We start from the raw sequence: 14,687 nt of genomic DNA, 5'->3' as shown, positions 1-14,687 counted from the left end.
ACATACTCACACTCACACTCACACTCACACTCACACTCACACTCACACTCACACTCACACTCACACTCACACTCACACTCACACTCACACTCCCACCGCCACCGCCACCGCCGTCGCCGTCGCCATTACCATCGCCCTTGCAATTATGAATGCACCATACTTCAATCCATTCGCTGCTCTCGGCCTTGATCCCCGTACTGCCACCCAAGCAGATATACATTCATTCATTTATTCAATACAGCTGGATAGATCGATTGCTATCAATGTCAAGACAGCAGTCCGTCATCGAATTAAGTATAGCATATACAGCTAAGGTCTTGAGAAACAAGCGACAATGCAGGGCTTCATAAACGTCTCTAATGCTATGTATGGCCTGAACGTAACACCGTCTGGTATCATTCCCCCTCATCCCACCCCCTTAAAAAATCACACTACTCATATGTACCCCTTTCATCCTCCAAACCAGTCATGACAAACCCCAACGCCCCGCTAATCAAAAGCAAAAAAAGCGAGGGTATATGTATACGTAGTGTGTCCCCGGCATGCCATGCAAACTCTATCCCATCAATTATACACGCCAATTCAAAATAATCCCATCATCACTTCTTCGGATCCTGCTTAAAAACACTGCTATCCCTTCCCACGTCCTGCACCCTCCCATTTTCCGTCAGAGCCGCGTTGCCAGACCTAGTTTCCGAATTCGGTTCCTCATCGTCGTTCAGTGGCCCATGTCGTCGTAGCTGCATCGTCAGATCACTACTCTCCCGATTTGGATTATCTACAGGGGCAGGTGGATGCTGAGATGCTGAGTCGTTGAGAACGCTACTCGCAACCTGTCGCGCGGTTGCATACATACTAGGTATATCGACGTGTGGCTGTTGCATTCTATTAGATTCAGGTGAAATAAAAAATAGAGTGGACGGTGGGGGGCGGGGAGAACTAACCTGTTTTAAGTACTGATCCAATTTATTCTGCAGTACGCCTACACGGACCGGTTTTGCAAGGTAGTCGTTCATGCCAGCATCAAGACATTTCTCTCTATCACCTTGGATCGCCGAGGCCGTCATAGCAATTACAAGTATGCTGCGCACGACTTCGACTGGGTCGCGCCGGACCAGTTTTGTTGCTTCGTAGCCGTCTAGTACGGGCATCTGGACGTCCATGAGTATTATGTGGTACGGTTCATTTTCTTCTGCTTTCTTCCGTAGCCCTTCTACGGCTTCGAGGCCGTTGTCGTAGGCGTGGACATGTTTATAACCTAACTTCTGAAGGAATTGAATCGCAATTCTTTGGTTGATGCGGTTGTCTTCCGCAACGCAGATACGTAGTTCTTCCCGGGGGATGTGCGAGTAGTCTGAGTACGCAGCAGTAGACTGCACGACGGGCGAATATTTGGCCATTGGATCCCGTCGCTGTTCCATGCCATTATGGAGAGTAGGAGTTTTTTGTGTTGATTCATCTATCTTCTTGAAGGTAACGGTGAACCAGGCGGTTGTTCCTCGATTCTCGATACTTTCGAGGTGGATATGGCCTCCCATCATGGATTCGACGAGTGATTTGCAAATACTGAGACCAAGACCACTTCCCCCATATTTTCGAGCTGTGCTAGCATCCGCTTGACTGAAAGGTTTGAACAATTTGACAAGCTTCTGAGATGGAATGCCGATGCCGGTGTCTTTGACCCAGAATGTCAAGGTGGCTGATTCTTTGGTCTGTTCATCGCACCGTGCACCGACAGTGATCGAGCCCATCTCAGTGAACTTCATACTGTTACCTATTAGATTTCCCAGCACTTGATGTAACCGCACGGGATCTCCATAGATCAACAGATCCGGTAGGTTGACGTCCTGCAGGATCTCGATGTTCTTGAGCCGTTTCTTGTCGCGATAGCTGTAAGATACAGATCGTACAATCTCACGGATCATTTCATCAGGCTTGAATGACTCGATACAAAGCTCCATCTTGTCGGCCTCCATCCTCGAGAAATCAAGGATATCGTTGATGACAGTGAGCAACAGGTCAGCTGAGACACGAATGGAATCTGCCAACTCAGACTGCTCCTTGCTCAAATTGCAATCCCTCAGAAGCTCTGAATTTCCAATCACACCGTTGAGTGGCGTCCGAAGCTCGTGCGATACATTTGCCAGGAAGATAGACTTCGCTTTGGCAGCTTCCTCGGCTAGCTTCACACTAGCAAGTGCTTCCGCTTCAGCCTTCTTCGCTTTGACCTCAGCTTCTTTGGCCTTCTTGAGCGCCTTCTTTTGCATATCGACCATAGAAGTGTTGAAAGCAGAAACCTTCTTGACCTCCTTCAGCGTCAGTGCATTAGAGTAACTGATGCCAATCTGGTTGACTAGCAATTGTAGTACGGTAAGGTTGCGGTCAGTGAACGCATTTACCTCTCCCTCGAGGTACAGAACACCCAAAAGAGGCTTATCGCCATGAACAATTGGTATAGCGATTACTGATTTGCCAACGGGATTTCGCGCCGACCACGCCTCGGTGACGTTACTGAATCGTTCATCACGGAGAATGTCTGAGAGGAACACAGTTTCTCTAAAACGCGTGCAGTACAGGATGACGCCTTCAGCCACAAGAGGAGTTTCACGCAGAGGAAGTCCAGGAATGTGAGCCTTGGCACCTCTTTCCGGATCTCCACTGGCGGCAATGCTCCAGCCAGGAGTTGGATCATCCTCCTCGACGACGATAGCTGCTGAAGTTGCTAGGCCACCACAATTTTGCAGAATAATTTCGCACATGGTCTTGAGAAGCTGGTCAACCTGAAGTACGCTTGAGATGACTTGAGAGCTTTCGAGAATTGACGTCAGGTCCAACATGTCCAGAGCAGGCAGTCCAGAACCTGCATCAGGCCGCGCCGACCCTCCTTGCCAAGCATCAATCCTGTCACCCTTGCTCTCAGTAATCAAAATACGAGCTTGCTGGCGTTCATCATCCTCGTCACCTTCGAGTGTCCTATACCGCACAGGCGCCGAGTCTCCAGCAAAGTCGGTCTGGCAACCAGCTTCTGCAGTCCGCATATTTTGGGTTGGGCCTTGCAACAAGAGGCTGTGCTCATCCTCGATGTACTTGACAATTCCAATAGCACCGATTTGCCGAAATAGTCGGACGGCATCTCGCAACGACGCTTTTGCGGCCCGCCTAGAACCGGCTCGGAGGAAGAAACTTGCAAACAAGTGATTGCCAAGAGCTTCTTCAAAAATGAAGCCATTTGATGAAGCGTGATCCAGCGATTTCTCGTAGTAGGCCAAAGCTTTGCCATGGTCATCCTCCAATTCGGCAATCTGAGCAGCAAGCAATGTCGACCAAGCCACATAATTGACATCATTGACAGTCTGCCAGTCCTCGATATTTTTTTTCAGGTACATCACTTGCTTGACCACATCGGCAGTCTCTTTAGCAAGATCAATTTCGGAAGGTTGGTGAGTGACTGCGATGCTTTTTCTAACATCGACTGATTGATCTTCCTTGAGCGCACGCAGAGGGTGCGACAACTTGCTCCACATCACGCCACATAGAGCCAATCCGTGAAATAACATAACCTGCCGGGTATTCCTCGCAGACCATACGAGGTCAATGTTCTTGAGCAAAGCGTCTCCCAACTCAATAGCTCTCGGATAATAGCCATACAAGACCAGCGGAATCATTTCGAAGCCCTCATAGAAGAAAAGTGAGCGGTCAGAGGATCTGAGTGTCGTTCTCAACCAAAACTTGTACTGCAATGAGTCGTGCGCTTCGTCGCTCATAATATCCAGCGCGCTATATGTAACAGTCTTTCCTTGCATCGCGCGGCATGCCTGGCGAATAGCAATAGCCATCGTGCCGCCCCTAGGGTCGAATTGCCAATTATGTATCTCTTCGCAGCCATACTGGATGAAGTTCTCAAGATCCACCATATTTTCCGAGGCGAAAAACTTGAGATTAGCAACAAGTCCGAAATTCAGGATCGTAGAGATCCGATCGCCAGCCTGGATAGCATATTCCAAAGCTCCTTCTAGCTGTCTGAGCGACTGCTGGAGGTTTGTGTCAATATGACCGACAAAGAGCGAATAAATGGTTCCACCTCGACCCATGGTATAAGGGTCTCGCCATCGATTCATCAGCTCCAAGGAAATGCTGCCCATCTCAGTTGCGAACTTGATCATGGTGAACCGGGTAATTGCGATCGATGCGAGATGCAAGTATCCCATACCTGCCTGAGGGAAGTTTCCTTGGGTCAACTGCATGTTTACCATGACCAAGGTAAACTGATAGAAGATCAAACTATCTGTCCAGTATGCACCACTTGTAGTCTCTACCAAGACAGCACCCGCCGCAGCAATATTCGAGTCTTTCGCCATCGGCTTTGTTACCAGACTATTGGAATCCATTGACTGGATCTTGAAAGACAAACGTTCGAATTCCAAGTCGCATTTCTCAAAGCTGGGCTCATCATCGACAACAACGTTCAAGGCAAGAAGACATTGCTTCAGAGCCTGGAAAGCCGCTGGCGAGTCACCTTCTTGAGCAAAGACTCTTGATTGGAGCACCCAAGCAGGTGCCTTGTCGACAGGAGTCCTTGCCTTTTCAAATACAGTGGCCAAGAGGCGCTTAGCGTCTTTATATTGTCCCAGGTAAAGATAGCATTCCGCCGCCCTAACATACAGCTGAAGAGTCTCGTCGTAATAGACGTCGAGAGCGCCCTCTTCCCATGGATCTTTTTGGAGGAGGGCAAAACAACTGGTATATAATTTGGTCGCTGTAGATCTGGCACCATTTTCAGCGCTAGATTGTGCAACGTCGAATAAGAGCTTCCTGAAAGATTGCCTATGTAGCACACGCTCATTGATGATGTTTACAGACTTGGCGACATGCATAGCCGTATCATCCTGACTTCTTTCCTGAGAAGAGTAGTACTTCTGGAGCGTCTGTGCGATTATGAAATGCATTCTCGATGCATTGCATTCAGCAAGAGATAGTGCCGCCTGACTATACCGATCATGAGCAAACCGGAAGCGATCATCGTCGTTGGTAGCAACGATTATATATGCTTGGATTGTCGCTTGAAGTCCTTCGACAGCCTCCTCTTGAGAATACGTCAATGCATAGGGTTTGAAGTCTTCCGGTGAAACGATGCCCATCTCCTCAAAGTCAAATTCTCCACTGAGTAGTCTTTGGATCAGTTCAAACGAGAACGATGCTCCCAATATCGATGCCCATGCCAATATCGCCCTTGAAGCAGGTGGTAATTCATTAAGGCGGCTTGTGACGAAGTCATTGTTTAGCGTTTCATAGTAATTCTCCGTTTGAAAATGCTTGAAGATTCTATCCAAGCTAAAACACCAGCTGCTTTGCTTGTAATCGTACCATATGCATTGCTTTCGGTGGCACGTATCGAGCATTTCTCTCATATAAAATGGGTTGCCAGCCGTTTTGGATTGGATTACTGCTGCTAGGGGAATGACGTCTTCTTTTGATCGACAGAGGGTCGCAGCCACAAATGTAACGATATCGTCTTCAGTCAGGGGCTTTAAGGTAATTCGAGTGACACCAACACCACCCATTTTTATATACTCTGTAGAAATGTCAGCACTAACATACGATAGTGATTTGGGCGCCCAAACTGATACCCTCTGTATTTGGAGGTTCGATGATTCCTTTGATTTTCTCCGGGAGGATCTCATCGGGTCGATAAGTGACCAAAATCACCATCTTCATCCTCGCCGCGACAATTTGAGTTATCAGATCCAGGGATTCATCATCTGCGAACTGCAGGTCATCTAAGCAGACACAGATGAACTTATGCTGCGTGAACACACGTAAGACGTCCAGGAAAGTGTTCATTAACCGCATGGATTTGGTTGATGAGCCAGCTCGGAGGAAGTCCTGCGAGTTTTGGGTGCCAGGGTCCTTGTTGTAAAGACTACCATGGGAGCTTGACGATGACAATTCGAGTTTATTAAAGTCGGATCTTACGCTCTTGTTGTATGCTTGGGACGCTGAGCTTGAGTGTATTGACTCAGGCGCACGGTGTGATTTAAATTTAGTCGCAGTGGGCAATGCACCGATCAGAAACTCGGGAAGGCCTAGGAGTTTGTGTAGCATTGGCCAGGCTGGTCTGACGTATTGCTTCAGTATTTGGTGAAAAGGCGTGTCTGTGTTGCTCTCGGAAAATACCTGTTTGAAAAGACTGGATAGCAATTTCAGAACTGGCCCGAAAGGGGTTTTCTTTGCCCTGTCAAATTTTGAAGAAGCAAAATAACCTCTCCGGCGCGCTTCAACCTGTACAGAGTGTACGAGACAGCTCTTTCCCAAACCCGCAGCCCCTGAAATGCCAACAACCTCGCAGCGCCCTTTTCGGTGGAACTTTTGAGTGTTATGTCTGTTGGCCAGACTCCCCACGCTATCCGAACTTGATCTCGTACCTCCGCCAACTCCAGCTTCTGAATTCATGCTGTCACGCGTACTCCTCGAGTCCATAGTTAGCGAGTTGTTTTTCTCCCAGGGCTTTGGCATGGCACTTGATCGTCCAGAAAATTCTACATTATCCGCGGAGCTTGGGGGTCTTAATTGGCTTGATCCACTCCGAAAGGAGTTGAGGTCGCTTGAGAAATCCAAGTTTTCCGCAGAACTTGGTGCCCCCCTCAAGTGGCTTGATCCACTCCTATGGTCTCTTTGTTCCCCTGAAAGACCACCGGTACTAATAGAGTTTGACTTTGACGGCCCAGGAGAGTTCGTGACCTCTTCACTGGACGTTTCGAGGATTGCAGTATTTGCAGCATTCAGATCGTCGAGACGGTCCTGGGACAGACTAGATGAAGAAGATATGCTAAAGACATCTTGCTTCTGACCAACAATGTGCCGCCGTGAAACTTTATCAATGACTTTGACCACTTCGTCATGCTCATCTGACCTCCCAATCATGACTGTCGGCAATATGAAGAATGAAGAGACGTCTTTAGTAGCGATTTGCCAGTGTTTAAGTGCCGCAGAGTTCCCAGCCCCCAAAAGCGTTCGAACTTCTACGAGATCGTGTCGTAGGCCACTAGCTGAATGGTAACGATCACCAATAGATTTCGCAGTCATCTTTTGAATGATCCTCCCGATGACATCTGGGACATCGATTCTGATGCTCGACACAGTAGGAAGTCGGCGTCCCAAAACTCCCTGGATAATATCCATCGGCGTCTCGCCTTCAAAAGCAGCCTGCTGTGTAAGCATAGTCCAAAAGAGTATCCCTAGAGAATATATATCCGTCCGACTGTCCGGTTCGGCAGGCATGCGTCCTGTCTGCTCCGGACTCATGAACGAGAGTTTATTCTTCGCACCCACTTCCCTGGACAAGGCAGACCACCCCGTGCTTGTAAGGCCATGCTCGAACGTCCTTAGGCCAGAACCGAAGTTGATAAGCTTCACATTCCCCGTTTCCAGATTCATGTGAAAGGCATCCCCTCTAATTTCCCCATGCACAATCCGCTGACCATGATGCAGAATCTCAAGACACTCCGTCGCCCCAATCGCAAAATCCAGGAAGGTCTGCAACGGCACCTTTTCCGTCGGTATGAAGTCATTTCTAAAGGCCTCAAATGCGTCTCCCACCTTTCGGCCCGTATACCACGCAGGGCCATAATCAATAACCCTCGGCAAATAATTCGGTCCTGGGTTCTCGAAAATACACACAACGATCGGGCCCTTATCACCTTGCTGGCTCGCGAGTCGAGTGATTTCCAAGGGCCGAACTATGTGGTCCCCTTCCGGATCTGCGGACTTGATCAGATTCTTGCAGATGTGGTATGTACGCTCCTCGCGCAGGGCGTGTATGGAGATGCGCGCAACGACGGTGCTATGCTCGTGTAAGACTCGCTCATCGCCCGTGTCGTTGTCGCTCTCGCTCGCATCTGTTTTCCTGCTACGAGGCTTTAGGGAGGGCGAAGATCTGTGCTTTGAGGTTGGCCGAGAGCGGGAATGGCTTCCTTTTTCGTGGGGGTGGTGGTTCGCATCTTGTTGTGGTGAGTGGATTTTGATGCCGAAGACGTGCCTATACAAACAGCATCAGCATGGGAAGCTTTCCAGTGTCTGATATAGATAGAGGGGAGGCTTTACCAATTATCAAAACTTGAATGAAAAGGCTCTAGATCCTCGTCCCATTCGTACCCCGAAATCTGGCGTAGGCGCTCATACAGTCTCGCGGGCGGATCCAGATGATCGTCCCCCGGGGCAACATTTCCATCCATGGGCATGCCTGGCCTGGCCTGGTTGAACTACACTACGCGCTTGCCCTTTTCGCGCTTCAAGTCATATCTTCAAGTCTCGTTGTGTTTACGCAGGCTTTCTAAAAACAATATGTTGTTCTTTGCGCGGCGTGGTCCGTACCGTACCTGTAGGTAGTGTAGAGTAGTGTTGTGGTGTAGGCGTGTCTAGACTCTCTACCTACTTCCTGTGAGTAAATCCAAGTCGGAAATGACGTATTGGGAAAATTTAAAGGATCCGAGATTGGATGAAAACAACCTAGATAATAATGGAAGAGTTCGTAAGTTCGTAAGCCCAATAAAAAGGATCCTATCTGATCATTTCCGTAGAAAGCAGATTGGAAATCTTTCTGTTGGCAGTTTGACTTGCTTCGAGTTGCTTCGAGTCGCGTACTCACTCTATACAGTACTTGTCGGTATATTTCTCACATATTTCAGCCACCGCCACAATTCTAACATATTCTGTGCGTACTGTACTCCGTACTATCTGCCATTACTGCACATCATTACCTCGAGTATACTTATTACTTCAATACCTCCCACACGATAACATCTGCTTCTGTTTGTGAAAAAGGCCATCATCTATTTTTCTATGCTTGACTAATGTAAGAACCGCTTACAAAATTGAGGTATCCCCTTTGCGATGCATCTCGAAAGCAAATGTGTGTATCTTCACAACAAAACCGCACACGTTTTTTCCATCAGCAAGTTTGCATCATACCGTAATGCATCCAGCCCAGTGTAAACATAATCTCAGTCCCATCAGATTCTTTTAGCCTAAGAAATCTAGCTCTAGCCATGTCTACTTGACACTCTTAGATGACTTTCTAGCGTGAGCGCTCGAGGAAGTCTTTGAGGAAGCTCTGTCCCGAACAGGGATACCGGCCTTATTGGCTTCGATATCGACCACCTTGGCATCACCAGCAGCATCAGCCTTATTAGTAGCCTTGTTGCTGAAGACCTGGCCACCCTCGACAAGTCGTCTCTCCGTGTTCTGGCGGCCGTTGACGAAATCCGGGTAGTTGAGAGTCAATTCAACGGCACCGTTCACGATGTGGTCAGCAGCCTCCACACCCAACATGAACGAATGGTCCTGGTTGCCAACCTACGACGAATTAGCATCATACTTCTGTAAAGAGCAAGGGCCGAGACAATGGATCATTCTTTGGAACTATCAATGCAGGACAAGGGAGAACAGAAAATAAATTATTTACCTCGTATCTCCAACTTCCGAAACGACCTCGGGAGTAGATGTCCTTGGCTTGGAGCTTGGGGAGAAGCTCCTTGAGAACACCCTCACGCTCTAGCGATGGAGTGGGGTAACCGTGGTCGAAACGACGGTGGTAGGTAGAGACGATCTCATCATCTGGTCGGATCATCTCGGTGTTGATGAGACCCTGGATAGAGTCCCTCATAAGGTTGGCCTGGTCAACTGGTTTCATGGAGGATTCTGAGATTTCCAACATGATGGACCAGTAAGGGCCCTCTTGGGGCTCGGTGGACTTGGGCTTGCTGCCGTCTGCGATAGATTGGGTTGCAAGCTTCACAGACTCTTCTGGCTGGTTGTATGGGGAGTAGTTAGAGAAGATGGTGGCTCGGTAGAATGGGCAGTCATCCTCTGGGAAATAGAGCTGTATCTTGATTAGCACACCATTTTTAGAAGAGAGCTAATGACTTACCCAGCACTTATCTCCAATTCTCTCAGGACGGGCACCTCTGATTCCAACACCAATAACGTGAGTGGATGAATAGAATAGACCCTTGCTCAAAGATACCAGCTCCTTGTCTTCCATTTGCTCAACAAGTTGATCAACAGCCATTGTAGTAATCAGTTTCTTGTATCCAATGGTCTTTCCGCTCTTCAAGGTAACAGTGTGGGCATCAGCGTTAACCTTGGAGACCTCGCCCTGCTTGCCGAAGAGGGTTTTCTCCTTGGGCAGAGTGTTTGCAACGGCAATCCAGATACCACCAGTTCCATCACGAGCAGGGAAACGGAAGGTGGCATTAGGACCCCAGTTGCCTGCAGACTTGTTCAAGATGACGTTCTTGACACAGGTCTTGACATCTGGTGCTGCAACACGCTCTCCAAGCCATTGGCATTGCATCTATAAAATCCATCAGTACAACTCCCCCGCATTTGTGCGTATTTGGGGTGCATGCTCACCTTGGTAGTGGGGACAGCCCAGACTTTATAGTTGTATGGTCTCATGAAGATGTCTGCGAGCCCAGTACCCATCATTCTGACAATCCACTCATCAAAATCCTTGGGCTTCTCGGTGGCGGTACGAGCAATCAGAGCAGCATCGATCATTCCATCAACACACTTAAGCTTCTCCTCTTGTGGCAACATGGAGACATTATTTTGGAGTGGGTATGGGACCCAGAGTGACTTTAGGCGCACGTATGAGATACGTTGATGTGTGTACCAGTCCTCGGCCTTAGGGAGAGCCTCGTCAATGCAGTCGTCGAAGTATTTGTAGTGGGAGAAGATAACATGCCCGCCAACATCGTAGAGCTGAAGGGTCATTAGCTATTGTCTCTTCCTATGGAAAAGCGGCAGACTTACGAAACCTTCGGGAGTGACATCTGTAGATGCCAGACCACCGGGAGTCTCGTTGGAGTCAATAATCATCCATGATGCGCTGTCCTGATGTTGAGGGTCAATTACTCTGTTCGATATTGGCGGTGAAGAGAGAATCTCACAACTTGGTTTAGACGCTTCGCAGCACCGAGACCTGTTGGACCAGCGCCGATGACAAGGACGTCGACATTGCTGTGAGGGAATGGTGTCAGGAAGAGCTTGCTTTGTTTACACGGGCGAATGGTCGAGGCAAGAGCTGTACTCACATATCGGCGGGAGCCATGATTGTTGTTGTCTTCGGCGGGGTCGTAGGCTTGAAGGTTTGCAGAGTTCGGTGGGGTAGAAAGGTGTCGTGTCAAGTTTCTCGGTTTGACAGTCTGTACGGATACAAGAGGCGATATGTACAAAGTAGAGTAGACACTTGAACAAACGAGCTCGAGCTTCAAGCAAGCAGACTTGAGATGGGTATAAATCGAGGGGGGTGAATTATTAGATTTAGATTACCCCTTTGGAACAAGGGTATGTATGTGTGGGCATGGACGGACATGGGTAAGACAGGAGAAAATGTGGCTCGCCTCTTTGCGCTTATCTATTGGCCAGTTATCTACCCCTGCGTGCAAATCTGTCCTATACTCTATCCTTAACATGTGATGTGCATCCAACTCGACTACCAGTACCAGCCAGCCCCTTTTCATCTTGACCGCTCCTGAGGACATGACTCCTGTCAGTTGAGTTGCACCGGTACCTGTGCGAGCTTTGTTCCTCACCAACCCAATAATGTTTACAGCTCTTTTGATCCTTAATATAGACCGAGGAGGCTGACCTTCCGTACTCTAACGCTGACGTGACGCTTGAATCAGCACCTTATTTTTCGAGGCTACGATGTAAAGCTGCAAAACTTTGTATCTTCCAGTCTGAGAGAGATTTTCAGTACAAGTTCTCCGTCCTGTATGACATTGACATGCTGCTACGCCCCTGTCTCTCCCCAACTCTTCCACAATCTATGGAGTCTCCACAACAGTAAATGAGGGCAATCTTGTACACCGCGGTATGCACCATCAACCATATTCCTCGAGTCACCAGCCAATGGCTTGACGAAGATTCCGGTTGCAATTGTGATGGCCAGTCGATTTTTTACCTCTTTGTACCAGTCAATGTTGCCTGCCGGATTCCGTTGCAGGAGGCTTATTGCATTTCCGGTGCTGATTGACTAGCCTTGAATTCGATTCTGAGATGATCAACAAGCTCAGAAGCAGCTCTCTTGCAGACTTGAAATCTCGAAAGAGCAGGCAGGGCAAGGTTAGTGATCGGTTGTAGTCATAGGGAAACATGTTCACTCCTTTTGCCCAGCCCAGTCATCTGAAGGCAAAGCAGACGAACCTGTGCAGAGTCTAGACGTGGGTATTCGTACTGTATTTCTACTTCTATTTGTATATATCGAACAGATCTGAAACAGATCTACATAAAGTCCTGTACCTGGATACTGACGTATCTACTCCGAAAGTTTAAAGATGAAAAGAAAAATAAGCATTTTGGACGTGCTTGGCTACAAGTGCCTAGGAGGCTAGGAGGCTAGGACCTAGGTAGGTAGGTAAATGACGAATTGCCGCGCCTATTTCCGACGACTCTGTGCATTTTAGGCAAATGATTAATCGGATGGTTTTTCTGACCAGATCGTCCAGATCTGCCACTACAAATCAAAACAAAGACCATGTGAAACACTTAGCATAAAGAAAAGGTGGAACTCGCTCCATCAAGATTTTACGGAGCGAGAAAAGGGAAGAGGAGAGGGGGGTGGGGGTTACGCGTGTGCGTGTTTGCGGATAAGAAAATCGGGTCGACCAGGTACTCGCCCATCGAATTGGGTTTGGCGGTTCAGGTTAAGCCACTCTCAAATCCAAGCTGCTACCCTGAAACCACACCACAACTCCTTTACAAACTGCCCTGTCTGCCTCTTACCACATTTCTCTCTCCGCAGCCCATCGTCGACAACTTCCATCCATCGCAAACGTCGCCCCTTCTCTTCTCTTCTCTCCTCCTCGCCTCTCCTCTTCTCTTCTGCACTGCACCCACGCAGAACTATCTTCTCGACAGCAAGCAAGCAATTCTTGAATCTGTCATCCGTTCATTATCACGTCCATTTGCACCGTGCTCCTTCATTGCGATCGCGGATTTCTCTTGTTTTCCAGGCCCAGTAACACATAACACATCTTCAAACATACCACGATGGGTGAAGAAAAGGTCCGCATTTCCGGCGAGTCGCCCAGAGGCAATGATGCACCAATTCTGCCAACCGTCAACCCAGAAGTCGAGAAGCTGCAGGAGCCGGCCTCGAATGGAATTCATCCTGCCTTCTACGTCGTGTAAGGGTTCCCCCAAAATGCTGCCTTGCAGTCCGAATTGTCTGCTGATACGTAAACACAGAGTTTGGATCTCCCTCAGTTCTAGCGTTATTCTCTTTAACAAATGGATATTATCAACCCTCGGGTTCCGTACGTCGCCTCCAACATAACATTCTAGAGATTGCATTGCTGACGCCAGACAAAGATTACCCGATCCTCCTCACAGCATGGCATCTTGTCTTCGCAACCATCATGACGCAGATCATGTCGAAAACGACAACTCTTCTCGATGGACGTAAAACTGTTAAGATGACTGGCCGAGTCTACCTGAGAGCAATTGTTCCAATTGGTGCATTTTTCTCTATGAGTTTGATTTGCGGAAACTTGACATACCTGTATTTGAGCGTCTCTTTCATCCAGATGCTCAAGGTACGTGTACAATGAATCTTCACGCGACGAAATTGCTGACTCTGTCCCAATAGGCCACCACCCCCGTCGCAGTTCTTATCGCAGGCTGGGTCCTCGGAATTGAGAAACCGGATTTCAAGAAGTTGGGCAACGTATCATTCATCGTCATTGGTGTCGTTTTGGCATCATTTGGAGAGATCGAATTCGTTCTGATTGGATTCCTTTACCAAATGGGAGGGATCGTGTTCGAAGCTGTCAGAATCTGCATGGTACAAAGGTTGCTCAACGGATCCGAATTCAAGATGGATCCTCTAGTGTCATTGTACTACTTTGCGCCAGTCTGCGCTGTCATGAACTTGACCATTGCTCTTTTCTGGGAAGTTCCCTACATTCAGATGTCTGAAGTCTACGCAGTTGGTCTGGGAACCTTCTTCGCAAATGCATGTGTCGCATTCCTGTTGAACGTTTCCGTCGTTTTCTTGGTAGGCTATCCCCATCTCGTCTCCAAACCTTGAAACTAACTGCGAATTTCCAGATTGGCAAAACCTCTGGTCTCGTCCTTACACTCTGCGGTGTACTCAAGGATATCCTTCTCGTTGCCGCATCTATCCTCATCTGGGGAACCAAGCTTTCCGGTCTCCAAGTATTCGGCTACAGCATTGCTATCATGGGCATGCTTTACTACAAGCTTGGCCAGAAGGAAATGAAGCCATACATCCAAGAGGGTGGCCGACGATGGGCAGAGTTTGGCGCCAACCGACCCGTCCTCCGCAAGTTGGTCACATTCGCTCTCGTCATCACAGTCATCTTTATCTTGCTTGGAGGCATCGCACCAAACACTGGTCTTGGCTACGACCCGAAGAACTACATCGATGCCGCTAAGAACGTCGTTGGTGGCGTACGTGTTTGAGTATGCACACACCAACCCTTTCAGCAGGAGGAGAAATACGGCTTGGAGAACACTATCTTGTTATAATCCTCGGACACGCCATTCAGCAGACTAACATTGGTTAGTTGGCTGTGCTTTTGATCTCCTAACGACAATTCGCATTCATTCTCCTTTAACAGCATGTGTCCGGTATATAATTTAAGCCCTCCTTCATCTCGTTT

General features: G+C 48.4%; 3 protein-coding genes across 3 annotated transcripts; 1 reads left to right on the top strand and 2 right to left on the bottom strand.

The window, feature by feature from the left end:
• Window positions 1-599: 599 nt before the first annotated feature.
• dhkK_0 (Hybrid signal transduction histidine kinase K) lies at window positions 600-8,231 on the bottom strand (the record flags this gene model as incomplete). The annotated part of the gene is made up of 3 exons (XM_031152117.1): window positions 600-5,572; window positions 5,622-8,035; window positions 8,101-8,231. The coding sequence occupies 3 exons, from the start codon at window positions 8,229-8,231 to the stop codon at window positions 600-602; spliced, it is 7,518 nt and encodes a 2,505-aa protein (XP_031002631.1).
• Window positions 8,232-9,048: 817 nt separating this feature from the next.
• Window positions 9,049-11,110, bottom strand: LHYA1_G007186 (uncharacterized protein; the record flags this gene model as incomplete). Its single annotated transcript, XM_031152116.1, has 7 exons — window positions 9,049-9,351; window positions 9,461-9,877; window positions 9,926-10,351; window positions 10,411-10,761; window positions 10,813-10,893; window positions 10,950-11,019; window positions 11,094-11,110. 7 exons carry the CDS (start codon window positions 11,108-11,110, stop codon window positions 9,049-9,051), a joined length of 1,665 nt encoding a protein of 554 aa, XP_031002630.1.
• Window positions 11,111-13,053: 1,943 nt separating this feature from the next.
• On the top strand, window positions 13,054-14,475 carry LHYA1_G007185 (putative sugar phosphate/phosphate translocator; the record flags this gene model as incomplete). The annotated part of the gene is made up of 5 exons (XM_031152115.1): window positions 13,054-13,190; window positions 13,252-13,319; window positions 13,375-13,598; window positions 13,652-14,059; window positions 14,113-14,475. Coding segments are annotated over 5 exons (1,200 nt in total), but the record flags the coding sequence as incomplete, so codon positions are not given.
• Window positions 14,476-14,687: the final 212 nt, after the last annotated feature.

This window comes from Lachnellula hyalina (assembly GCF_007821495.1).
Source record: "Lachnellula hyalina strain CBS 185.66 chromosome Unknown contig00159, whole genome shotgun sequence".
Classification (NCBI taxonomy): Eukaryota; Fungi; Ascomycota; class Leotiomycetes; order Helotiales; family Lachnaceae; genus Lachnellula; species Lachnellula hyalina.
Note: the sequence above shows the minus strand (reverse complement) of the source record. Positions and strands in the feature narration are given on the sequence as shown.